Genomic DNA, 25,058 nt, shown 5'->3' on the forward strand with positions numbered 1-25,058 from the left:
ACAAAGAAATTTGATTGTCACAGCTTTGAGAAAATGGCAGGCATCTAGCACAGCATCAACAAGAACGGCACTCTGTAGCGAGCATACCTCTGCCAGGCTGAAAAGTTTACGTTTTGTATCCCATTGATGGGCGGATCTGGATCCGGGCCTAAACCAAAATTGAATCGGCTTGTTCTTCTTAACTACCCAACTCATCCACCAAATTTCGTCTGAATCCGTCCAAAACTTTTTGAGATATTATGCTATATTGAAGCGCGGTGCTACGCGCGCTTGCTTGCACAACAAGAAGGAAGCGGACAACGCGGTGAGTTTAAGAGTCTTTATTAAAAGAGCTCACTGTAGCACTGGCGCGCTCCGGGCTGCGCGCCCGGTGTATATCCCGCGGCCGCGCCTACCCCTCGGGCGTGGCCGCCGCCCACTTGGTGCGTGGAATGATGCCCTCACGCCAGTGAGCGTTCGTGTCCGCCACAATATATTGTTTTTCGCCCTGTCTCTCAATGATGAAGAGTAACCTAAAAAAAATTAAATTCTCATATCCGCATCCAGATATTCACAAAAAAATAATTAATTCGTCCTTGTCGCACACCTAACCTGTACAACAAATTTGTACGAACCCTTCAATAACTTTTTGAGATATCCTACTCACAGACAAACAAACAGACAAACAGGGGTGAATACATAACCTCCAGTGGTGGATGTAACACCAAGGATGTATCAGTGGTGAAAAGTAATGACATATCAAAACAAACCTGCAAAAGCTGCAGCAGCTACAGAAAGGCCAACTGCTGCCAGCGTTGCTGCCTGAAAGAAAGAATATAATTACTTCAGTAATTTTAAATAATTATTGAAAAAAAACATGACTTTATGCCAATACTAGTAAAACGCTTGTCAAAATGACGAGTTGGAACAGTTTATTCGACGGTGCAGCCTCGTGAGCGTGCCAAAGTCTGAAGCCTCGGCCTAATGTCAGGTGCGCTTATATCTTCTTCATTTATCAGACATTCTTCGGGTGTAAATGAACATTCGGTTTACTCATCCCATGTTGCACATCACCTACAGCGAATTTCACCTCCCTGTGCCTTGTATTTATTGTTATTTAAAAAAAAAAAAAAAAAAACTCATGTACACCGCCCTTGAGGCTCAGTTTGCAAGGCACCGTCTACAATTCCAACAGAAGAGACGTAATTACTCTTTTATGGAAAATGTTTTTCGAGTTTGTTTATCCTCTAAAAATATACCGAAGTGAACACACATTTGTGTTAAAAGATTGGCCTTTAAAACCTACCCTTATGAAGGGGGACAGACATCTGTACAAACGAGTGTTCATTTACATCCGTATGATGTGCAATAAATAAAGAAGACACAAGCACACCAGACACTAGGCCCAGGCTTCAGACATTGACACGCTCAAGAGGCTGCACCGTCGAATAAACTCTTCTAACCCGTCACATTTGACGGGTTTTTACTAGTCTTAAATAAAATAGGCGACAATAAAATTGTGTACACTTAGTTACATTAAAAAAAACAAAAAAACACAACACTATCTATTGGCTGGATCTCCCAGGATAAGATTTTGTTCTGCCATAAACTAAGGCGGCCTATGCCAGTCTCCATCAGCTGGTGGTCCAATGGACCAAATGGATCGATGATAACGGAGACCGCAGATAATAACGGGATTTGCTCATCACTTGTCGACATGTTTGAAAGTCTGTTTGATATAGAAGTTACAACTTGCATATCATCAAGATTGGGTTTCGTATTGACGAAAGCTCGAGCGACATCAATTCAGTCCCTCAATAAATAGTCGATCACATGGATGCGCAACGGTTTCGATAAAGATGAATGTACAGTTTATTAAAAAGCAAGTTTAATACTAGTCGAGTACAGCCTGGCAGAATGGCCTAGGCCCGAGACGCCTGGGTTCGAATCCTAACCCAGCTAAAAACTGTCAACCTGGTGCTTCACAGACAAGCACAAGCACAAGCACAAGGCGATTCATTAATGTGTGTGCTGTCCCTCAGATAAACGGTAAACAGGCGTCCCATCTACCGAAATTAGTTCGAGGACGGTAAAGACCCCACGAGTGTCCTTCGTGAAGAGTAGGTGAGCTGTCGCCGGCACCATGACCAAATTACAAAATTCCTGCCCGAACCAGTCGAACGTCAGGCCTGGCCAGCCGGTTCGTGAAGACTCGGGCCAATCTTCCCCCGGCGAGGCGGCCCCCACACGAAAAAGTGGATTAATTAATCGGGGTGAAAGAAGAAGAGGAGGAAGAAGAGGAAGAGGCAGAAAAAGGAGCAGAAGAAGAATACCAGTCGCGTACCATTGTTTTCACGCAACAAAAACTGTATGCTGTCGTCGAATGTCGATAGAGCGCCGCTGTAAATTAGCAAACTGCCGTAAAGTAAAACGACTTGTCGCGACTTTGTGGCGTAAAGTATTAAAAATACAGTGCAGTACAGTACTGTATAATACTCAATGACTGTTTATTCAAGTGAAAAGCATCATAAAATAATCTCAAATAACCTACTCTGGTTAAAACAATATTTTTAATTACCAGATTTGATTTTACAATGTTACTGGTTAAAACTGGTTAAAATAATTATACTCTTGTTTTATGGCGTTTAATATATTATAACATCCACATCGCCAGATATACCACGCGCAGTTTGAATTGATTAATGATTTAAAATGAAAATACACAGCGCAAGAAGGGAGGAAGCCAGCCTCACTAAACGTATTGAATAGATACTTATTAGGTGGTTACAATTGAAGTTTTCAGGCATTCCAAAAATAATATTCATCACCTCTTGTCAGCAAAAGTTGGGAAATAGAATAATAGTGAAATCTATCATTACAGACCGAAAGAAGACAGATAGTGCTATTAATAGGCATATAGGCCTATACATACATGTATGTGTATATATATATATATATATATAATATGTATATACAGTATATCTATATAAATTTTTTTTAAATATAAATATGTACTGTATATATATATATATATATATATATATATATATATATATATATATATATATATATATATATATATATATATATATATACACACATACATACAGGGTGAATCATAAGTCCCAGTCCACGATTTTAGATTTTAGATGCTTATACAAGATTTGTTGATGCCAAGAAAAACAGCAACGAAACAAAAGCGTTTTGCGACGCTTCGCGCCACCATGTCGGCGAAGTCAACGGTAGTTCCACTCGCCCTTTCCTGCAGAGCCATCCTCCCCCTTGGATATTAATAGACAAAGTGCAATCAAACCTAGTTTTTTCCCATGATTATCTTATAGCAAGCATCCATTTAAAAACTGATCACGCTCTCACGTGAAGGAAAATGAAGTACATGAGGAAGTGTACACATTTTGGGTAAATAAGGACCCAGCGTCACAACTTCGACAATTACTAATCAAGGTTGAACGTCTTCAGCGGCGTGAAATGTTGGCGGTAAATTTTTATCTTTCCTTCTATATATATTATATATACTCAAGAAATTTTGGCGTCAAGCGATGTTGGATTTTCAAATTCAAGGTCTTTTGATTTGCTGAGCTGTGAGCAGATGCGCAACAATGGTTATTTTGAGCGTTCTGAGTTGCAGTTCGAACTCCGGCAAAACCATGCTGAAGCCTTAAAAAAAAAAAAAATTGTCTGTGATTCCTTGGCCCTTGCTTGTTTGACACTCAGCATTTACAAAGGAAAGATCACGGAAAATCCACCTTTACCTTATTGTAGTCACGTGATCTGTTTATTGCAGTCACGTGATCTGTTTATTGCAGTCACGTGATCTGTTTACCGCAGTCACGTGATCTGTTTACCGCAGTCACGTGATCTGTTTACCGCAGTCACGTGATCTGTTTACCGCAGTCACGTGATCTGTTTACCGCAGTCACGTGATCTGTTTACCGCAGTCACGTGATCTGTTTACCGCAGTCACGTGATCTGTTTACCGCAGTCACGTGATCTGCTTACCGCAGTCACGTGATCTGCTTACCGCAGTCACGTGATCTGCTTACCGCAGTCACGTGATCTGCTTACCGCAGTCACGTGATCTGCTTACCGCAGTCACGTGATCTGCTTACCGCAGTCACGTGATCTGCGTACCGCAGTCACGTGATCTGCGTACCGCAGTCACGTGATCTGCGTACCGCAGTCACGTGATCTGCGTACCGCAGTCACGTGATCTGCGTACCGCAGTCACGTGATCTGCGTACCGCAGTCACGTGATCTGCGTACCGCAGTCACGTGATCTGCGTACCGCAGTCACGTGATCTGCGTACCGCAGTCACGTGATCTGCGTACCGCAGTCACGTGATCTGCGTACCGCAGTCACGTGATCTGCGTACCGCAGTCACGTGATCTGCGTACCGCAGTCACGTGATCTGCGTACCGCAGTCACGTGATCTGCGTACCGCAGTCACGTGATCTGCTTATTGCAGCCCCTCCCCTTTGGAAGGGTCCTTAACAAATGGCACACGGGGCTGGCAACCCAAATAACAAGATCCATTTTTTCAAATTTGGTCAAAGACTCAATACAGTATCTTAAGACCGCAATGCATGTTATAGGCAGTCATCTATTTCTTCCGCAAAGGCCTAGAAAAACGTTGTTGCGCTACACAATTGTACACTATGTATAAATGGTTCTTTCGCATACATTTTTATGCGACCCGGTGTGTACCCCGGTTTAGAATAGGTACACCGTATCCCTGCATGTCGTAAGAGGCGACTAAAATGGTTGGCGTCAGGAAGCGCATCCGGCCATAAAAAAACATTGCCTCAAAAAGAGAACCATGACAATTACAACTAGATATGGGCAGGGTACAGCCCGAAATACCCCGTGGGGGACCCCACTCCCTCTCGTCAAAACTCAAGATGGGGAACCCGATCAAAGCAAGGGTGGAAATCACTCCATTTATGACGACGAAACGTCTGATGCCCGACGTGGAGATCAGTTTCTGAGGTTTGGGACATGGATTGTAGGGACAATGACAGGGAGATCAGGAGAAGTGGTGGAAGTATTGGTCAGAAGAAGAGTGGACATAGGTTGTGTGCAGGAGACGAGATGGAAGGGAAGTGGTGTGAGAATGGTGAAGGGTTGGCAGGGACAGAAATACAAGTTTGTGTGGCAAAGGTGCCCAGAAGGCGTGAATGGTGTTGGTGTCCTGTTTTCTGAGGAGTTTGTAGACAGTGTGGTGAGTGTGATGAGAGTGAGTGAAAGGTTGATGATGGTGAAAATGATGATTGGAAAGCTCTTTGTGAACGTCATCTCGGGATATGCTCCGCAGGTTGGTCGGAGCGATGAAGAGAAGGACAAGTTCTGGTGTGCGATAGAGAAGCTGATGGAAAATGTGAAAGATGAGGAAGTTGTTGTGGTAGGAGGAGGCCTAAATGGACACGTGGGAAGGAGTATGGACGGTTTTGAGGGAGTTCATGGGGGTTACGGATATGGTGTGAGAAATGGAGAAGGTAAAAGGATTTTGGAGTTTGCTGATGGAGCTGATTTGTTGATTTGTAATACTCAGTTCCAGAAAGAGGATAATAAGCTTGTTGCATACACATCAGGTGGGTCGATGACGACCGTTGATTACCTGCTGGTGCGTAGGCGAGATAGGGGGCACCTCCGGGACACAAATGTGACCCCGGGGGAGGAGGCTTTTTCACAGCTCCACTTGGTTGTCTGCGACATAAGGATGAAAGGTGCGAGGAGAGCTCGGCGGGTGAAGTACCAACCGAGAATGAAGGTGTGGAGGTTGAAAGAGGTGACAATGAGGGAGGCATTAAAAGAGAGGCTGAGTATGGTAGAGGATGATGTGGTTGGGCTTGAAAGTGGTTGGATGTCAATGAAAGATAGTCTGTTGGGAGCCGTTGGTGAGGTATGTGGATGGACAAATGGACCACCGAGGCACTCGGAAACATGGTGGTGGGATGATGAAGTTGGAAAGAAGATTGACGAGAAGAGGAAGAAGTTCAAGGAGTGGCAGAAGGCAAAGGGTATGGGGGCAGAAAAGGTAGAGCATGAACGTTATAAGGCAGCCAAGAAGGTTGCAAAGAAAGAGGTAGGAAAGGCGCAGGAGGCATGTCGGAAAATGTTCGGAGAACGCTTGGATTTGGAAGAGGGTCAGAGAGCGGTATTCAGGATTGCAAAGCAGATAGCGAAAGAGAGGTGTGATGTGATGGGGGTGAGTTGCTTGAAGGATGAAGTGTGACAAATCGTTGTGGACCCAGATGGAATTAAAGGAATATATGGAAGAGATATATGGAAATACTGTTGAATGCAGAGAATGAATGGGATGGCAACATAGAGAGTAACCCAGTTTTAGGACCGGCAGAGAAGATAACCGAGAAGGAAATTGAGGAAGCGATAAAAGCAATGAAGAGTAGAAAAGCGGGAGGGCCGATGGGAGTTGTGGGAGATATGTTGAAGGCAGCGGGAAATTGGGGTGTGAAGAGAATGACAGAGATCTGCAATCTGGTGGTGAAAAAAGGCCACATTCCACTGGAATGGGAACTGAGTACCATCGTCCCTCTATACAAGGGGAAAGGTGACCCCCTGGACTGTGGCTCGTATCGAGCGATAAAGTTATTGGAGCATGGAATGAAGGTATTGGAAAGGGTGTTGGAGAGGAGGATAAGGAAGAAAGTGAAGATTGACGAAATGCAGTTTGGATTTATGCCAGGAAGAGGAACGACAGACGTGCTTTTTATTGTGAGGCAGTTGCAGGAGAAGTACATGGAGAAGAGGAAGAAGTTGTTTCTTGGGTTTGTTGATCTGGAGAAAGCATTCGATAGGGTTCCACATGAAGTAGTGACATGGGCATTGAGGAAATTAGGAGTGGAGGAATGGTTGATCAGAGTAGTGATGGCAATGTACAAAAGAGCGCACACAGCTGTAAGGACTAAGGACGGGATCATTGGTGAGTTTGAGGTGAAGGTGGGAGTGCATCAGGGGTCGGTACAAATCCACTACTATTTGTAGCTGTGATGGAGGTGCTGTAGCGGAACGTAAAGGAGGGTTTACCGTGGGAGTTGTTGTATGCAGATGATCTGGTGTTGATTGCAGAAAGTATGGATGGACTGAAGGAGAAGATGAACAAGTGGAAGGAATATGGAGACAAAAGGTCTGAAGGTGAATATCGGAAAAAACGAAGGTGATGGCAAGTGGTAAAGCATGTGGTGAGGTGGAAAGAACTGGGAAGTGGCCGTGTGCTGTGTGCAGGAAGGGTGTCGGAGTGAATTCCATTCAATGTACAATGTGCGCTGAGTGGGTTCATCAAAAATGTAGTGGTCTGAGAGGGTCAGTAACCAGTGTGGCAGCTACATTCAAATGTAAGGTGTGCACAGAGGGAGCTGCAGATGGAGGAAATGTTGAGTTGGATCTTGGAGACGGCGTGAAGCTGGAAGGTGTGAAAACATTTTGTTATCTAGGAGACATGCTGAATGGAGAAGGTGGATCAGACTCGGCAACGGTTGCTAGAGTGAGATGTGCATGGAAGAAGTTTCGGGAACTGAGTGGCGTGCTGACGAGGAGGGGAGTGTCGTTTAAGCTGAAGGGAAAGGTGTATGCTGCATGTGTGAGAAGTGTTATGATTTATGGGAGTGAGACATGGGTAATGAACGTAAAGCAGCAACAAAGGGTGGAAATGCGAATGGTTCGGTCTATGTGTGGAGTATCGTTGAGAGAGAGGAAGACAAATGATGAATTGCGAAAGATGATGGAAATAGAGCCTGTGATGGATGCTGTGAAGAGAAACGGTTTGCGATGGTTTCGTCATGTGTTGAGGAAGGATGAAAGTGACTGGTTGAGAAGAGTGATGTGAATGAATGTAGAAGGAAGTGGAGGACGGGGAAGACCGAGAAAGACTTGGCTGAAGATGGTCGAAGAAGAAATGCGGGCAAGGGGGTTAACAAGGCGAGATGCAGAAAATAGGGTAAAATGGAGAAGATTGTCATGGGGACTCCCGCATGGGGCCCGCCGCTTAGCAAGGCTAACCCCCGCTCTTGCAGGGAAAATGGCCTTAAAATGCTTGTTGTTGTGTTGCATACATTTTTATGCGCTGATTTCAAAAAATAACTTCCACAAGCGGTATTGCCTCGCACAGAGTAGTTATTCGACTTTGAATGTATGCAGGTGGGGGCTAACTAACTCGTCTAGTAAATGTGTTTTTGGCCAAGAAGAAACGTATCTTTACATTCACAGAGACATTTATTGCTGTCTGATATAAAGTAATAACCGAAATAAAAGTTTCACTTTCAGTACCGCGTACATACAAATGTAATGGATTGCACCATCTGGTGAGAAATTTCATACATATCATCTTCCTCACTGTCGGATAGAGTATCTGCTCAATCAGGGTCGTACTGTTCAGCCCAATTTTCAAGTAGTATTTTGAAAATTTAATTAATATGCTTTATATTTATATTATTTTCAAGATTTCATGCCAACATCTCAAGAGGTAACCAAATTCTTCAGGGTCTGGAGGTGAAGCTGAAAAATATGACCGCTGGTCCGGAAGCTCAACTGGATCAGGAGCAACAGTCACTCAAAATCCCCGGCAGACTCCCGTACACCCTGATATCTTTAATGATGTGAACAAGTTTTAGTCCATCATGGGTGATGAAGGTTTTTATATTTTTATTTTTATTTTTTGTATACTGAGTCGAGGCTCGTATAAGAGCTAACACATATAACATAATAAAGGGTGAGGGAGACAAGAGGGGGACAGAGAGGTAAGCACAACAGCAGAAAACAAGGACATCTGGAGATCTGTGGAAGGGAGACGGCTGGATTGGGTACACGGTATAAACAGGATGGACACTACAAGGACTTTCAGGAAAGAAAATGGAGGTGGATTTGGGGTGGGGGAAGATATGAAATGGTGGTGAACAGCTGTTTTGAAGACCTGGAGGGAGGAGAGGGATTGAAGAGAGCCTGGGAGCTTGTTCCAGAGGTGGGGAAAAAAAGAGGAATGAGAGGGTGAAGGTGAGCAGAGAGTCTTGATTTGGCAGTTTGAGAATTGAGTTTGTGTCTGCTGGGAAGAGGGTTACTGGCAGATCTTGTGCATCCTGCTGGAATATTTGGGAGACAGAGCACAGACACAGCAGGGATGAAAGGCGAGAGAGGAGTGGGTAGAAGACAAAGACCACAAACCTGCCTGCAGTTAGAGTGAAAGGATCTCAGAATCAGCTTAATCGCGGGAGATACCAATGATTCTGAATGCTTTGGTTTCTACAGCGTGAAGCCGAGCTAGGTGTGAGGCAGGAGCACCAGCCCAGAGGGGAGAGCAGTACTCCATCAAGCTGCGGATGAAACCTTTGTATGTGGTGAGGAGCTCAGAAGTACCAAGGATGGACTTCGCATGACGGAGGATGCCCAGTCGGCAACTGGCTTTGGAGGCCAGCTTGGAAATGTGGTTTTCCCAGGAAAGATCGTGGCAGATAGTGAGACCCAAAAGATTGAGTGACAGAGCTTCTTCGAGAGGATTGTTGAGAAAGTAGATGGGAGGGTTTTCCAGACGTTTTCCAGTCTTTTCGGAGAGACATAGTGAGGGTGTGAGATTTGTCAGGATTGAAAGACATGTTCCACTTGTTGGACCAGTTTGTGATTTTGTCCAAGTCTATAAAGAGTGAAGAGGCTGCTGCCTGTCCATCTGAGGGTTGAGATATGGAGCGGCAAAGAGTGGAGTCATCAGCAAAAAGATAGAGAGGATTTTCCAGAGAGTCGGCGAGATCATTGATGAAGACCAGAAAGAGCACAGGGCCCGGAACACTGCCTTGAGGATCTCCAGCCTGAACAGGAAGAGGGGATGAGATAATTCCATTCAGGGTCACACATTGACTGCGACCGGAGAGGAAGTCCATGAGCCACATGTGGAGATTTCCATGGATGCCATAAGTGAGGAGAGTTTGGAGATGTTTCAAGGGAGACAGCTCTGATTTCCTGTTTGGCATTGAGGACCTCCATCCATTGTTGAGACAGCAGAAGCAGCATGTCCAGAGTAGAATGACCTGGTCTGAATTCAAATTCATGATCAGAGAGAGATCAAGCCATTGGAGCAGAGGAAGGATTTAATATCAAACGATGATGGATTCCATGACCTTGCTGATTATTGGGAGCAGGTTGATTGGTTTGTATTTGCAAGGATCTGTTTTTGCACATTTTTTGTGTAAAGCGGTGGTATTTGCTGATTTCCAAGCTGATGGCAGGTGACCTTGAGCAAAAGAGAGGGTGAAGAGAACAGAGAGATGGTGAGATAGAGTGGCAGAGCAGGATTTTAGGACCCGTGGGCTGATGCCATCTGGTCCAGTTGCAGAATCAAAGTTGAGGCTTGACAGAAACTTTTCCACCTTGTCAGTAGAGAAGGAGACAGAGTCCAGGAGCGGCTGGGTTCGACTGGGTAAGGTGGTTACAGAGAGAGAGAGATGGGTTTGGGACACAAGATTTTGAGGCAAACACAGAGTTGAGGCATTCAGCTTTGTCACGTGCGGTGTCAGCTGTGTAGCCGTTTGAGGTGAGGGAGGGGATGGAGGGGGAACAAACACCAGAAACAGATTTGACCAGATGCCGAAAGGATTTGTAGGAAGGAGACAGGTTTGAGAGTTCAGTCTTGAAATTAGAGAGTTGTTTTTAGTTTTTACTTGAGATTCGTTTCTTGGCTCTCCTGAGGGGAGACACACACTTATTCCGAGCTTTGTGAAAGGAACGGAGATTGCCTTCTGTTGGATTTGCCTTCCATGAGGCAAAGGCAAGTTGTTTCAGGGCAACTGCTTCACCACAAGATTCAGTGTACCATTGACGGGAGGAAGGGTAAGACAACTGAAGACGAGATGGGATAAATCTGTGCATGAGAGAGAGAGAGCAGTTTACTTTGGAATAATTCCCAGGATGAGTTGATGTCAGAGGCAGTAGAGATGGGAGACCAGATTGGAAATAAAAAAGTGATGACAGTGATAAAAATAAGGGCCAAAAGCCACTCAAAATGAAGTTTTTTTTTTCAATCATATAGTTTTACATTTAATTATTCAAAGACATAATGCACCCAATTATTATTATTTTTTCAAATATTCATCAATAATTTGTCCCAAAAGCTCTTTCCAACATTTCTGACATATGTTGATCTGACATATGTTGATAAGTATATGCCACATTTCATGCACTGACCCTCAAATTACGATTCTTGTCAATTTTGTGACTGAAATTGGAATGTGATGCGCTTGGCAATATTACGTTTATACTCGAGTACAAGACGATCCCGTGTATCATTCGACCCCAACTTTTTGCCGAAAAAGTTGGCTATTTTTCATATATCCCGTCTATGATGGCCCCAGTTTTCTACCTAACATATTTTCACAGGCACATGCTTAGCACCCGAGCCAACCAACAAACAAGACTAGAAACATTGAGAAACTACGGCAATTTTCAATGAGTAGCCTATGCATGCCGCCATCATCCATCTTTTTGTCTGGTCGTTTGTTTAGATCATATTGCATTACTGATTAGCGATCTGTGTACTGCTAGTGTGTGCAGGACTAGGAATCACGAACCAGGAAGTGGTGTCCGAGTTATTTATCTCAATCTTATATTATCTCAATCATTATCCTGTTCTATATTTTATCATGTGAGACTGAGAAAATAAAGTTGCAGAAAAGTTGTAAATAAATTTTATAAATATGATTTAGGTAATTTATGGTCTTGTGTTTCTGTCTCTCATGGCTGTGGTGGTTACAAAATGGCGGCTACCAGGCATGAACATGACGAGTGTGGTCATCCATCATGTTCATTTGCCATTTTTGACCGACCCAGACTGTTTCCTACAACTTTTTTCCTTGTTTATGACCCACAGAATCATCCCACAAAACATTACTCATGTATAAGACGACCCCCAAAATTTAAGCCATGAAAATCATCTCAAAAACTCAACTTGTACACGAGTATACTATACACGGTAATTCAAAATTATTAAAATTTAGTGACCCAATGCCTCTTTGGATATAGTTATCACATGGTACACAATGGTGGTAATTACAACTTCAATGTGATGCTAAACTGGTGCTGTGACCAGGATATTTCCAGAAAATGATTTAATAAATTTGTGTATATCTCACACTATGTGTAAATAACTCACATTTATCATGCTGGTCAGTTTATTAATTTGTGCCAGGGAATCGTATTGCAATCGGTAAATAATACACAAACTCCTTTTGGTTTAAATATATATTTCAAGAACATACACTGGATAAATATTCCATTACACTATTTCTTGCAGAAGCATTGATTGTATGGTTATATACACTACCGGTCAAAAGTTTTCGAACACCTCAATTTTTCCAGATTTTATTGAAATTTACGCAGTTTAATGTCCAGTGAATAATCTGAAATGGTGCAAAGGTAAGCAGTAAACTGCTCGAGGTTAAAAAAGAAGAAGTTTAGGTTAGCAAAAACAGGGAAAATAATGTAAATTGCACAGTTATATTGTAAAAAAAAAAAGGCCTTCTTCAGGGAACAAGTAATGGATTAACAACCCTACAGCTGTTCTGCAGCAATGTAAGTAAATTAAGCCTTGAAAGTTGATGCAAACAATTCCTACAGGTGTCCCAACCTATGCTGATTACTTGATTACAAACCCCCTGTCTGTATAAAAACAGTATTGGAACGTACTGTTATTACACCATCTGAAGCATTATTTGTACAATATTGCACTGCAGGAAGTAGTATATTGGAAACTGGAGGAAACTCTGACAGGAAGAGGTCTGGCAGACCCAAAGCCACAACAGAATCAGAAGACGAGTTTCTGAGAGTCAACAGCTTGCGTGAGAGGCGGCTCACAGGACAACAGCTTCAAGCACAGCTTAACACTGGTCGAAGTAAGCAAGTCTCAGTTTCAACTGTGAAGAGAAGACTTCGAGCTGCAGGTTTGACAGGTCGAGTGGCAGTAAGAAAGCCATTGCTAAGATGGCAAAATAAGAAAAAGATGCTTGCCTGGGCCATGAAGCACCGCCAATGGACTACTGAAGACTGGAAGAAGGTCTTATGGACCGATGAATCAAAATTTGAAATCTTTGGTTCATCACGCAGGGTTTTTGTACGCCGTCGAGTAGGCGAAAGTATGGTTCCTCAGTGTATGACACCAACTGTCAAACATGGAGGAGGAAGCATTATGGTCTGGGGCTCTTTTGCTGGATCCAGAGTCGGTGACTTGCACAGAGTGACTGGCACCCTGAACCAAAAGGGCTACCACAGCATTTTGCAGCGCCATGCAATACCCTCTGGTATACGCCAAGTTGGTCAGGGGTTTATCCTACAGCAAGATAATGACCCTAAACACACCTCCAGGCTATGTCAAAACTACCTTCGAGGAAAAGAGCAAGACGGTAGGCTTCAAATCATGGAATGGCCAGCACAGTCTCCAGACCTAAACCCCATCGAGCTGGTTTGGGATGAACTAGACAGAAGGGTGAAAGCAAAGCAACCTACAAGTGCAACACATTTGTGGGAACTTCTGCAACAGTGTTGGGAAGAACTTCCCGAACAATATTTGATTTCCATTGTAGAAAGAATGCCACGAGTGTGTTCGGCGGTTATATCTGCAAAAGGTGGCTACTTTGCTGAGTCAAAATTTTAAATTAAATTTTGTTAAACAAAATGATTCTATGATTTCTTTTTTATCTCCAATTGTTTATTTGTTCTATGCTTAAGTTCAGAGTACATTGAGATATTAAACTGCGTAAATTTCAATAAAAACTGGAAAAATTGAGGCGTTCTAAAACTTTTGACCGGTCGTGTATGTACATGTAAAAGTGATGTTTATCCTGATTTCAGTACTTGTATCTGTTCGTACAGTAACATATCTGTTCAACACAAAACATGAAAAGACACAAGCCAAGGTGTGCAAGTCACATAAGTTATTGTGAACTCAAACTATTAATCATATATTATGTATGGAGCATGGTCAGGCAAATTGTTCTTAACATACTTGAAGGAATGGCACAGAAGTCATCGTCCTCATCGTCACATGGCTTGTCTTCGGCAGAACTGTTGTCGCTCTCGACAGATGTTCGCCGATTGTCACAGGTACTGAGTTTGCACATGTCGGTGCACTTGAGGCCACTGGCCATACATACACACTTAGGCAGCGTGCGGCTTTTGGGACAAGTCAAAGCCAGTGTCTCCTGCACAGCTTTAGGTGCAGGTTGTCCGTCCATCCAGTCTAATGCCAGCTGTAAATGTCCATCCTAGGTCTGCTAACACCAGCCTCTCCCGATGGGACTAGGTTCCTCTGGGTGGGTTCTTCTGCAGACTCCTCTTCCAGATGGCAGCTTGATACTTGGCCCATTGTGATGCTTTTGTAATCATTCTTTACAAGATGGCAGTTGGTGACTATCTCACCTTTTTGACACAGAATAGGTGATATCTCAAATCATTCACTTTTGTTGTACCAGATTTAGCTCCATACAGGAGGCACATGGATTTCTTCAACTTATCCATGAGCTCTTCACTAACATCCCATTCCTTGCCCAACTCGGCAAAGGTGTTTTGTATTCTCCCTCCCAATAACCTCTCTGTATGCCGCACACTGGAGGATATGTTATTTATTTATTTGGCGTTGGGGCAGTGTACTTTTAATGTATCTGTACTTGTATAGTTTTTGTCTTGACTCCAATAATTAGCACAATTACAATCACATAGTTCGATGTATATGAGTCATAGAAACAAAGCATTTCTGAATATAGGCCTTGTGATGTTTGGCTTTGTCTCTCTGATTTAAATTTTTGTCTTTTTATGTTCAGACAGCTTGTTAGAACCAAGTTCATGTGCATTACCTGAGCATGTGTGGTGTGGAGGACCTTCCTGACTCGCTGCTCCTCTCCGTATTCTGCTGGTTGGATCTACAGGACTTGTGTGCTGTGTCCACATGCTGTCAGATCTGGGCTAGAGTTGGATGGGATGAACTGCTCTGGAAATCTCTCTTCTTGCGGCACTTTGATCTTCCTAGTAGTGCTGCAATGCCTGAAGGTATACAGGTGATGCCGCTTGCATCTCAAAGTGCTATACAACAGCCAGGATGAAAAGCCTCCTTTTTTTCTTAACAAAAAACACTGACAAATATAAGTTGGTGCCCACTTACAGTGCCTTCATAAAATATTCACACTCCTTGACCTTTTGTACACCACTCCTTTCCTATTCCATCTGCAGGCGCTGCATGACGTCGGGGCCGGTGTTGATGCACGCCAAAAGAGTACTTGGTTTTCACTCCGTTTGTTCTTTTTTTCTTTCTTGTTTGTTTGTCCAGGCAATATCTCAGCCATCCTTTGAGTTAGGAAGCTGAAATTTGGGCAAAATCGTGAGCGCATGCTTTTTCAAAAACGATATTTTTAATTTTTTGATTAATCAATTTTGATTAATAAATGGAAGAAGTTTGGAACAACCAGGACTCTTCGTAGAGGTGGCCGCCCGGCCAAACCACCATGTAATAAGTAGTGGACCTGTTTAGCCTGAATGTCGGATGAAGTTGTATATTTGTCCCCATCACGAGGGGGCGGGGCATGTTATTTAGCTCAGGGATTAGGTTAAGTACTTCCCTGTTCGTCGTTCCCTATGTGATTGATCCTTTATCTCTTTTGGCACCGCAGCATAGACTAGCGCAGGAAATTCCCATTAACTGCATTAAATAATCACAATAAAACCAACCGGAAGCCAGTTCTGAGGACTGCCGATGGGACGGCAACCAGCTACATCACCACAAAGGCCGAAGACATGCCCCAAGAAGCTGTGATTGGCCAGGCTGGAGCAAGAAGGCACTTACTGATTGATGAAAGAAGGCCGAGGAGGAAGCAGCATGCTGATTCGCAAGGTACGACCCATAACGTCAGAGGCGGACTGCGCGCTGAGTGGTGGAGAGCTAAGCATGTGGTGATGGCCGGCAGGGATTGGAGGAGAGGCACCGAGGACGTCACGACCCAACGTAAAAACCACGTCTGACCGGCATGTTCTCTCTCTTGCTCCATTGTCGTTCTTGCGCTATGGTCTTCTTCTGCTGTTCTCCTGATCATCTTGTGCCTGCTTGCGTTCTGGGTGACGGGGGACGGCTGTGCGCTGACGATTCTCCTCCCTTGTGTTCACGTTTGGGACCTCGGAGCGATTGCGCGTGGACGAGGGCGGCTTGACTGGAACACCACGAGGCCGGGATGAGCGAGACGCCCGGTGAGGCCCAGCAGTTCGCGAGCGAGGCGGACTGAGGCCTACTTCCCGCCAAGGCAGGGACTGCATCCGGATTCCCGCGCAGGAACGGGGGCCTGAGACGGGTCTTGACGAGGTGCCGGGACAGCCAATTGAGCTATGCGCACGAAATAACCATACACAGTTATTTTATATATAAACTGAACATCAAAATAAACTTATCATTTTCATTTTTGGAGATGTGCAGCTTTACAAACACGTTTCTTCAATTGTAATGGCTTATTATGTAACGGGAACTTCACTTCAATCACCTGGTTGATCAACAATGGCATGCTTGAGTGGGTCTCTATAGGGATCTTTCCCTTTAAATAATGGTCCTCATAATGAAATCCTTCAGTTATCATGGTTATACATTCATTTACTGCTGTCTATCGTCACTCTAGAGGTTTCTGACAGGAAAAACAACATGAAAATTGAGATGCCACGCCTGACATCTGAACAACATTTAAGGGCAATTGGGATGCTTGAGGCTGGTGTAAGTCAGCGAACAATTGCCCAACGTCTTGGTTGCTCACAGTCTGCAATTTCCAACCTGGCCAGGCATTACGGTGAAACTGGAGCAGTGAATGATGGTCCACAAAGAGGAAGACCACGGGTAAGCACCCCAAACCAAGACTGCTGGATTGTGCTGCAGCATCTTCATGATCGTTTCCACCCTGCGACACAAACAGCTGCAGTGACAAAAGGTTGCCACAACAACCGCAGTGTCAAGCGGAGGCGCTTGAGAAGTCGGGACCTGGTGGCAGGACGTCCTTGCAGAGGTCCAGTGTTGAACGCAGTTCATCGGCGGAACAGACCAAGATGGTGTCTGCAGCATTGCCACTGGACACAGCAACAGTGGAGTGCAGTCTTGTTCAGCAAGGAGTCCAGATTTTGCCTCCATACTGCTGATGGGCGTCAACAGGTATGGCACAAATGTGGGGAAAGGTATGCATCATGCTGTATTCACCAGATCAATCATTGGGGATGACCCAGTGTGATGGCATGGGCCGGCATTTCCCTCCGTTTCAGGACACCTCTGATCGTCATCGAAGGCAATCTCACTAGTCAGCGTTATGTCAATGAAGTTTTGAGACCTCGTCTGCTGCCATTTCTCCAGGCTCATCCTGACATCGCAGTTTTCCAGCAGGACAACGCTCGACCCCATGCTGCTCGCCTGACCACCAACTTCCTCCAGGAACAGGGTGTTGAAGTGATGCCTCGGATGCCTTATTTCCCTGACCTCAATCACATTGAGCATTTATGGGATGAGCTTGGTCGACGTCTTGCATCGAGGAGATCAACTGCTGTCAATCGGCAAATGCTCATTCAAGGCTTGCTGGAGGACAGACTTCCCCAGGACCACATCAGACGCCTGGTATAGAGCATGCGTAGGAGGTGTACAGCCTGCATCACATCTCAGGGAGGACACACACGATATTGAGGACTACTGTCATTCTGTCCTTGACTGTTCGGAGTGTTGTGTCCATTCCTGTCATTTTGTTTTGACTGTGTTCAGGTGCGTGCCTTTGTGTTGCAGTGCTGTGACTTGTTACAACACCCCTTGTGATGTTCATGCTTTATGTTTTTTTGTGATTGAGGCAACCTCTTGTTTCTTGACATGTGTTTAGTAAAGATAGCTGAACTCTACTTCTGTGTTCAAATATTTTTCATTTTTGCTTGGAGGATTTCAATGAGTGTCCTTCTAAAGATATGATAAGTTTATTTTGATGTTGAGTATAGTTTTCTTTCCCTGTGTCCGTGTTTCAAGTCTGTTGTGGGGACGTCCCAATTTAGGACATTATTTATTATCGCGCGTTCTATTTTGTAATGGCGGCATTCTGTTTAATAAAGCCGGCATTTTTGTATATTTTTAATCTCGCCTCGGTTTGAGTTTATTTTCTGCAGGTTTGGGAACGTCCGGCGGGACCACAGGTAAGCGCTTCAGTGTTCGCCTCCCCTTTCTTCCTCCGGCGCATATATATAAAGTCTGCATTTGATCGTCGCCTCGGAGTTAAAGCTTGCTTTGGCCATTCGTGATCCCTGTGGTGTTCACCTGGGGAATCACACGATGATATATATCCTGAAGGTTCCGCTCCTGACTGTTAATGAGGATTGCATGTGACTGGAATTGTGTCAAAATGACCGACTTCGTCAATTTTTGTGAAAATCGTGTAAATTCCTTCAAAAATCTTCTGACCCACCAGTCAGAATGCTACCAAATTTGGGGTACAAGTTACAACATTACTTTAAGGCCCAGATAAGCTACATGCCCAGTGGTTCTGTTTTTACAATTACCTCTTTGTAACTGCAGGATCATTTGATTACTTTCTACTTTAATTTATTTTTCTTCAATTCACACTGGTATGTCTATTCTATGAATTATCTTTGAACCTTTTTGTAAATGCAAAGTCTCATGGAAGTATTCAATGAGGTTGTCCAATATCACAGTGGTTCTGTATAATGTACATTTGAGCTCTCATATTTGCTCTTACAGATGCAGATTCTTGGCGGTTGGAATTCCGGCGTTTGTACGAGGACACACCGTGCATTGAGGCAGTTAAGCTGACCGCACATACAGATGAGGTCCTGCATGTTGCCTTTTCTCAAGATGGAAGTCGTTTTGCTTCTTGCTCTAAGGATTGCTCTGTCAAGGTACCTGAATATCCAAGGAGGAATCTATTTTGTCATTGTGCCATTTGCTCCTTTGGTTGGCTTATTTGTCATATTGATATTAAGGAACATATCTCAGAATACTCGGTTTCCAGGTTGAAGTTCCACATACTGTATTAGGGTGAAACACTTGGAATTAAAGTTTTTTTTTTTTTGTTTTTTTTTTAGTTTTCCAAATTTGTTTCAAAGACGACTTATTTTAATAAATCCAAAGAGTACATTGATATCTCCATATGTGTTTGTCTTTTGTGCTGTATATTGTCACATGCACTGGGTGTGCTAAACTGCACCCCACGAGGTGTGTTGTATGCGGCTTCAAGACCGCGTACATGTGGGGCATGGCACCGGATAACTGAGTGGTGATTCCTTATTTTCTTATTTTTGAAGGCAGGTGCAGGAAGAAAGCCCACACTTTACCAACTACATGCTCCCAATTATTCCAAATAGCTCAATATCAGGAAAAGGAGATTCCTTCACTCTAATGATTACAAGCAGCCGGATCTTAATAATAAAAAGACAATAGAACAAGAACGGCACATTGACATGATACAACTATATATCAAAGAAGAGTACAAATCCTGAATGGAGCCCTGACAAGGCACATGGAATATTATTCTTATCTTCATTAACGCTCCCTGCGCATCATAAGAGCGTGACCAAGGGTTGGCGTCAGGAAGGGCATCCGGCTGTAAAAACATTGCCTCAAACGGGGAACCATGATTGTCATGGGGCCCGCAAGGCTAACCCCCGCTCTAGCGGGGAAAAATGGCCTTAAAACGATCATTCATTCATTCATTCATTCTTCATTAACCTCCTGCTGCAAGCGTTGTGAAGAAAAGAGGGATTGATTGGGATGGTGGAATTCACAAATTAAGAAATAAACCTCAAGTGGGGCAGATTTAATATAATGGAGGTAGAAGAAGAAGATGGATAAAACAAACTAGAGCGAAGTTGATGGCGTGCCATCACAAATCCCCATGCTTCCCACCAAAAGCAAAGTTGAAAAGATGGCAAAACGTTCTACTGTGAATGACCCAATATTGAAATCCGAGTTAATTTTTATTCTCATTTTGTCCCCTGTGATCCCAATTCCCCACCCATTGGAGCATGAACCGAAGGTCAGATCCCCAAAAATCGTTATATATTTCATGCGTCCCCCAATGTTGATTGCGCATATAAAGTTTCATGAAAAATGTTTTAAAATGTCCCTGTAAATGCATTATTTGGTATTTGAACTTTTTGACACCTCCCCAGGGGGTGGGGCCAAAATTATACTGCTCTTGCACCTTCGTGCCATGTGGTGATCATAACTACCAAGTTTGGTGAATTTGTGCACAACCGTTTAGGAGGAGATAGCGTGACGGACGGATGGACGAACGGACAGACAGATGGAGCCGATTACAATATCTCACCCGTTTTCTTTGTTCAAAAAGCATGGGGATAATGATGGTGCATCGTCTCGTTAACCTTGGAGCAGGGAGGTCTGAGGTGTGTCCAGGCTGGGGCAGCGTACGGTGCTGGGCAGCTTGCGTCACTCCTAATGTTGTGGTCCTAAATTGTAACACTGACAACATGCACGGTGCAGATGGTTGATGAAATGTGGACCCTACTCTTGTGCCAGAGGGAAAACAACAGGTATAATTACCTCATTCCTCTAACTGACATCAGTCAAACTACCTCCCTGAATGATGACAAGGTCATTTCTTCAGCCAACTTGAATGCTACCCCATACCATCAGGCTGTCCCCACCAAATCATTCACCGAACAAATGGCGCAATTGACAAATCGCTCCCTGCATGTGAAAAGAGGTAAGGTGGTTGGGTGGCAGTGGTGTGCTTCTTTACAGATCCGTCACAGTTGTACCTCGATTATCGGCCCATCCTTGACAGGAGGATCCCTGTTTTGGTTACATGTGAGATCCACCATTGTTAACAAGCCACAGGTCTATCCCTCAAAACATCTGTATACCTGCTTCTCTTCATTCTCCTTTATGATTATAACGCCTCTCCCTCCCCTCCTCGAGCTCGACTCTCCCTCTCAATCCCACTGAGATGTTTGAGTCCTGCCCCTATGCCCCTCCCCACACTCCCACCTCAGTGTGCATCCTGTGCAACCGGTTGCCCAAATAGGACAGAGTGGGCTGTGCTTCATGAGAGAGTGCAGATGACTCCGCCCTTTGCATGGCTTTATAAAAAGCATGGGCGGGTTCTAAAGAGGGAAGAGCTGTAAAGAGTAGTGAAGAATGCAGTGATGTCTGTGGTTGACACATCGCAATATAGCCCATTCAAACAACTTTTTGCCAGAGTTCAGTGAGGTAATTGAAGCAATGCAGTGAAGCGTGTGCGCATCCCATAGCGTATTTGTGTCTCATAACACAAAGGTCAACATAGGCCAAAAGGTCAACACCGGTGTGGTTGTTTGTGGTTCTGTCTGTGTGTTTGTTTGTGGTTCTGTCTGTGTGTTTGTTTGTTTGTCACCGGCCTACAGGTCACAATTTTCAACCGATCTTCACGAAACTTCACCAAATGATAGGGTTGATCAAAAGCAAGAAGCCTATTGGTTTTGGGGTCAAAAGGTCAACTTAGGCCAAAGGTCACCAACTTTGCTAAATTTCTAAAATCCTCAATTTTCATCTTATTGACTTGAAATTTTAAGAGGATTTGCATACCAGGTCACTGAATTCAACCACCAATATTATTTTTGAGGTCATCATAGGCCAACAACTTATTTTAGGGATTTCACAAGTATCATGCTATACACGACATATTTCTTGTTTGTGCTTTGGCATCACCTTGTTCATGTGCCTCCATCTGTCTGTATATGTGCCTTCGCATCCTGCCTGCCAGTTGGCTAAGTCCAGACATTCTCATCAATAATGAACACCCATCCCTAGCTCCTGCCACCTCCCGCCCCTCTCTCTTCTCTTCTGTATTATACCAATCCTTTATATGGAGACACTTCCTTTCCTGTCATTGGGTTAATTTGGAAAAAAGGAGCCAAAAGGCAAGAAATCCAGCCAATGGCATTCTGGGACGTGGGGCATCTTTCGGATTCGCCGACGCAACACTCGCTGTTGGAGCGAGACTTCACACTTCGTGCACCTGATGGCCAATCAAAATATGTTGATGGCCACTATTTTCTGTATGCCTATTAGCTCGTGTATTAAATCTGTCCATAGGTTTGGGATGGACATTCCTACGAGCTGTTGCACAGTGAAGACTTGCACAATCGCAACTGGCTATACTCGCAGTTCTCACAGTTCAGCCAAGATGGACTTCGTCTCTTGGTGTCTGGTGCCAAAAACTCGCCCTTTGAGATGTCCTCAGGCAGCATCCTCATCTTCTCATTGGGTACATTCCTCTTATTTTCCACATACAGTCTGCTTGAATACCCTCTTTGGTCACGTGATTCTTATTACATGATTTATTTGATGCCCATGCGTTTGACTTGCTTTTTGACTTGCTTGTTTGAATCATCTATATAGCCTACTAGCAGGAGTACCCGGTGTTGCCTGGTGATGTTCTACTCCTGTTGGCATTTTGAAGAAATAAATTTTAATATTTTATATATTTTTTGGATGTGCCTAAAACACACACACACACACACACACACACACACATACACACACACACACACACACACACACACACACACACACACATATATATATACACACATACACACACATGGAGGGGGGCCCGAGATTTGGTGGACCTGAATGGAAGGGCGGCCTGAGATTTGTTGGACCCGAGTGGAAGGGGGGCCTAAGATTTGGTGGACCCAAGTGGAAGGGAGCCCTTAGATTTGGTGGGCCTGAGAAAGATGAAGACCGGTGGCAATGACGAACGCATGCACGAGCACAGCCACGTACATGGGTCATGATTTGCACGTACACATGCACGATTATGGGTTACTAGCATGACTCGGCACGATACGCTCGCCTCACCACACGTCGTTTCAGAGGGATAGGCATCTCTGACCATTTCAGTGTCTTTTGGGTCTGCAGGGTCTTTTGGGTCCTCTGGGCCTTTAAGGGTATTTTGGGTGTTTGGGATGTTTTGGGTCTTTTGGGTTTTCAGGGTCTTTGTGTTATTCAGCGTATTTTGAGTCTTCGGGGTGTTTTGAGTCTTCGGGGTGTTTTGAGTCTTCGGGGTGTTTTGGGTCTTCGGGGTGTTTTGGGTCTTCGGGGTGTTTTGGGTCTTCGGGGGACTTGGGGGATTTAAAGACTCATCAAAGGTCTGAGGGGTCTCAGCAGTCTCAACGTAATTAAGAGTTCACTGACTGTGTTTTGTGTGTTAATTTTATTTGCAGAAGAAGACGATTTGGTCGCACATAAACAAACATAACCATAATTATACGTTTGCTCTATCATAATAAGATACACGTTTTGCTATAATGTATGCACACATTGTTTTATGCGTCATTTACATGTATACATATTGTTACAGACGTGGCTTAGATGTTATTTACCGAGCGGTTTGGTATGACCACGTCTGCACAAGTTACCCGATTATACCCGAACGTTGACTAATCGCGCTACGCTAGGTCAATGAAGGAAAAGACACACGGCTGGGATTAAAATGACACGACACCATGGATACGGTTCTCAAGACCTCCGGAGGAGATTATATTCGTTCGGAAGGTCAGATTACAGGGACGAGAGGTACAGCATAGAAAGACAAGCACTTAGACACAATCTTATATTAACCCCAACAGACGACAGATAAACGGGACAAAAGGCTGACTCACACGGGGATTGATGGCTAGGAAAGGCAGGATCGATGGCTCCAGGTGCACCTGGGCTCAGGGCAGAATCGACCCGGTCCGGTCCAGAGATGCGGGGAGGTATTCAGCGCTCGTACGTGGCAACTTCTCTCTCCAGGCTGGGGGCGCATCTGACCTCACATCCGGTGAGTCGCTTCGTATATCCGGCGGGGAGTGACACGCCCTCGGCTCGTTAGCTCCGCCTCGTGGAATCGGCACGTTGCTTCTCATTGGGTGCGTGCGGGGGGTTTACCAGGCTCCGCCCTTGACAAGGAGCTGACAGCCAGCCCCTTCGTTGTAACCCCGTGGAGTGCATGGTCCGGAGCGCATTGTCAATGGCGGCTAACCGAGCCGGTGTGAGGACGCACACTCCCCCGCGCAGCGCCGTGCCCCTCTGTTGTTGTAGTTGTTGTTGTAGCTGTAGTTGTTGTTGTTGTTATTGTTTGGGGAAGAAGATGGAAGGAGGTATGGGAAAGGTCCTAAACTCACTACTGGTGCCATATAATCACATTCTGGTGCAACGAAGAGTCAGAATTAATGGAAAGGAGTCCTTAACTGACATAGACTAAGAATAACTAGCAAGATGTCCGAAAGTTGTCTACGTGAGATGCGGTGGACCTGGGCACGACATTTAATGGGGGAAATAGGGGAAGGTCGGCTCTACTGATTGTTGTTTACAGACAATGGGACTAGGGAATGGGGGATTGGGGATAGTTGGGGAGTATTGGGGAAATAGGGGAATATTTACAAGCGGATATGGAGGCCAAATTCCATATTCGCAACATTGCACCCTTCTCTACCCTCGGGGCGTCCCGACCCGATAAATTTTTACCTACTTTAGTGTGGCACGCAATGTAGTTCCCTCTACTATTAACTCTACCCTGAGTGCGACAGTTTTACAGATATTCACAAATGAGTAAATATGTCCCCCTGCGACGTTGCACCCTTCTCCTCACAGAAACACACCCACAGGATAACCGAATCCGGAAAGAATCCTCAAACTAAACATACAGCCGGTAGGGAGCATTATTTACACAAGACTACGCTGATATTTACACTACGATCCAGGACCTGTTTTTGGAGGAACACATGCAGATGTTATGCATAGAGAGAGCACGCATGCTAGCATCGATACACCAACCCACGAGTGCTCTGTGGCCTACGGCCTTTAATAATGTGCAGAGCACCCCTTCCAAGCATCAAGCACCACCCCATCACACAGTGAGCACCATCCGGTGCACCAATAAAGTGTCTATAAATCATTGTGTGGTGTCGCAGCCGGCCGATGTTCTGCCGCTGGTCTTGCCTTCGTGTGGTGCACTTGGCCTTCTTACTTCTTTCAAAAATAAAGAAAGGCGCCAACCGCGTCCATTTCTTTATTGTG

The 25,058-nt window shown here is 44.5% G+C and overlaps 2 protein-coding genes across 5 annotated transcripts in view; one reads left to right on the forward strand and one right to left on the reverse strand.

Annotated features, from left to right (window-relative positions):
* DNAJC19 (DnaJ heat shock protein family (Hsp40) member C19) overlaps positions 1–2,427 on the reverse strand; it is a 36,087-nt gene extending 33,660 nt beyond the window's left edge. Inside the window, exons 1-2 of one of the 3 annotated variants that reach the window (XR_010986840.2) lie at positions 2,050–2,253; positions 750–801 (exon numbers count right to left, since the gene is read on the reverse strand). Coding sequence is in view for 2 of the 3 variants with exons in the window: in XM_068134586.2 (XP_067990687.1) it covers positions 750–801; positions 2,050–2,124 (127 nt within the window). In the remaining variant the exon portion in view is untranslated. Of the gene's footprint in view, positions 1–749; positions 802–2,049 lie in introns of all 3 variants that reach the window. The other 2 variants (XM_078767626.1, XM_068134586.2) reach the window with 2 other exon arrangements.
* Positions 2,428–3,194: 767 nt separating this feature from the next.
* The window catches only part of LOC137439016 (F-box/WD repeat-containing protein 5), a 63,650-nt gene continuing 41,786 nt past the window's right edge, over positions 3,195–25,058 (forward strand). Inside the window, exons 1-4 of one of the 2 annotated variants that reach the window (XM_068134588.2) lie at positions 3,195–3,474; positions 14,809–15,034; positions 18,735–18,892; positions 22,089–22,260. In XM_068134588.2, the coding sequence (XP_067990689.2) occupies positions 14,848–15,034; positions 18,735–18,892; positions 22,089–22,260 (517 nt within the window). In that variant the 5' untranslated portion in view covers positions 3,195–3,474; positions 14,809–14,847. The remainder of the gene's footprint in view (positions 3,475–14,808; positions 15,035–18,734; positions 18,893–22,088; positions 22,261–25,058) is intronic. The other variant, XM_068134589.2, reaches the window with a different exon arrangement.

The sequence above is a fragment of the Myxine glutinosa genome, chromosome 13 (assembly GCF_964187855.1).
Source record: "Myxine glutinosa chromosome 13, kmMyxGlut1.1, whole genome shotgun sequence".
Classification (NCBI taxonomy): Eukaryota; Metazoa; Chordata; class Myxini; order Myxiniformes; family Myxinidae; genus Myxine; species Myxine glutinosa.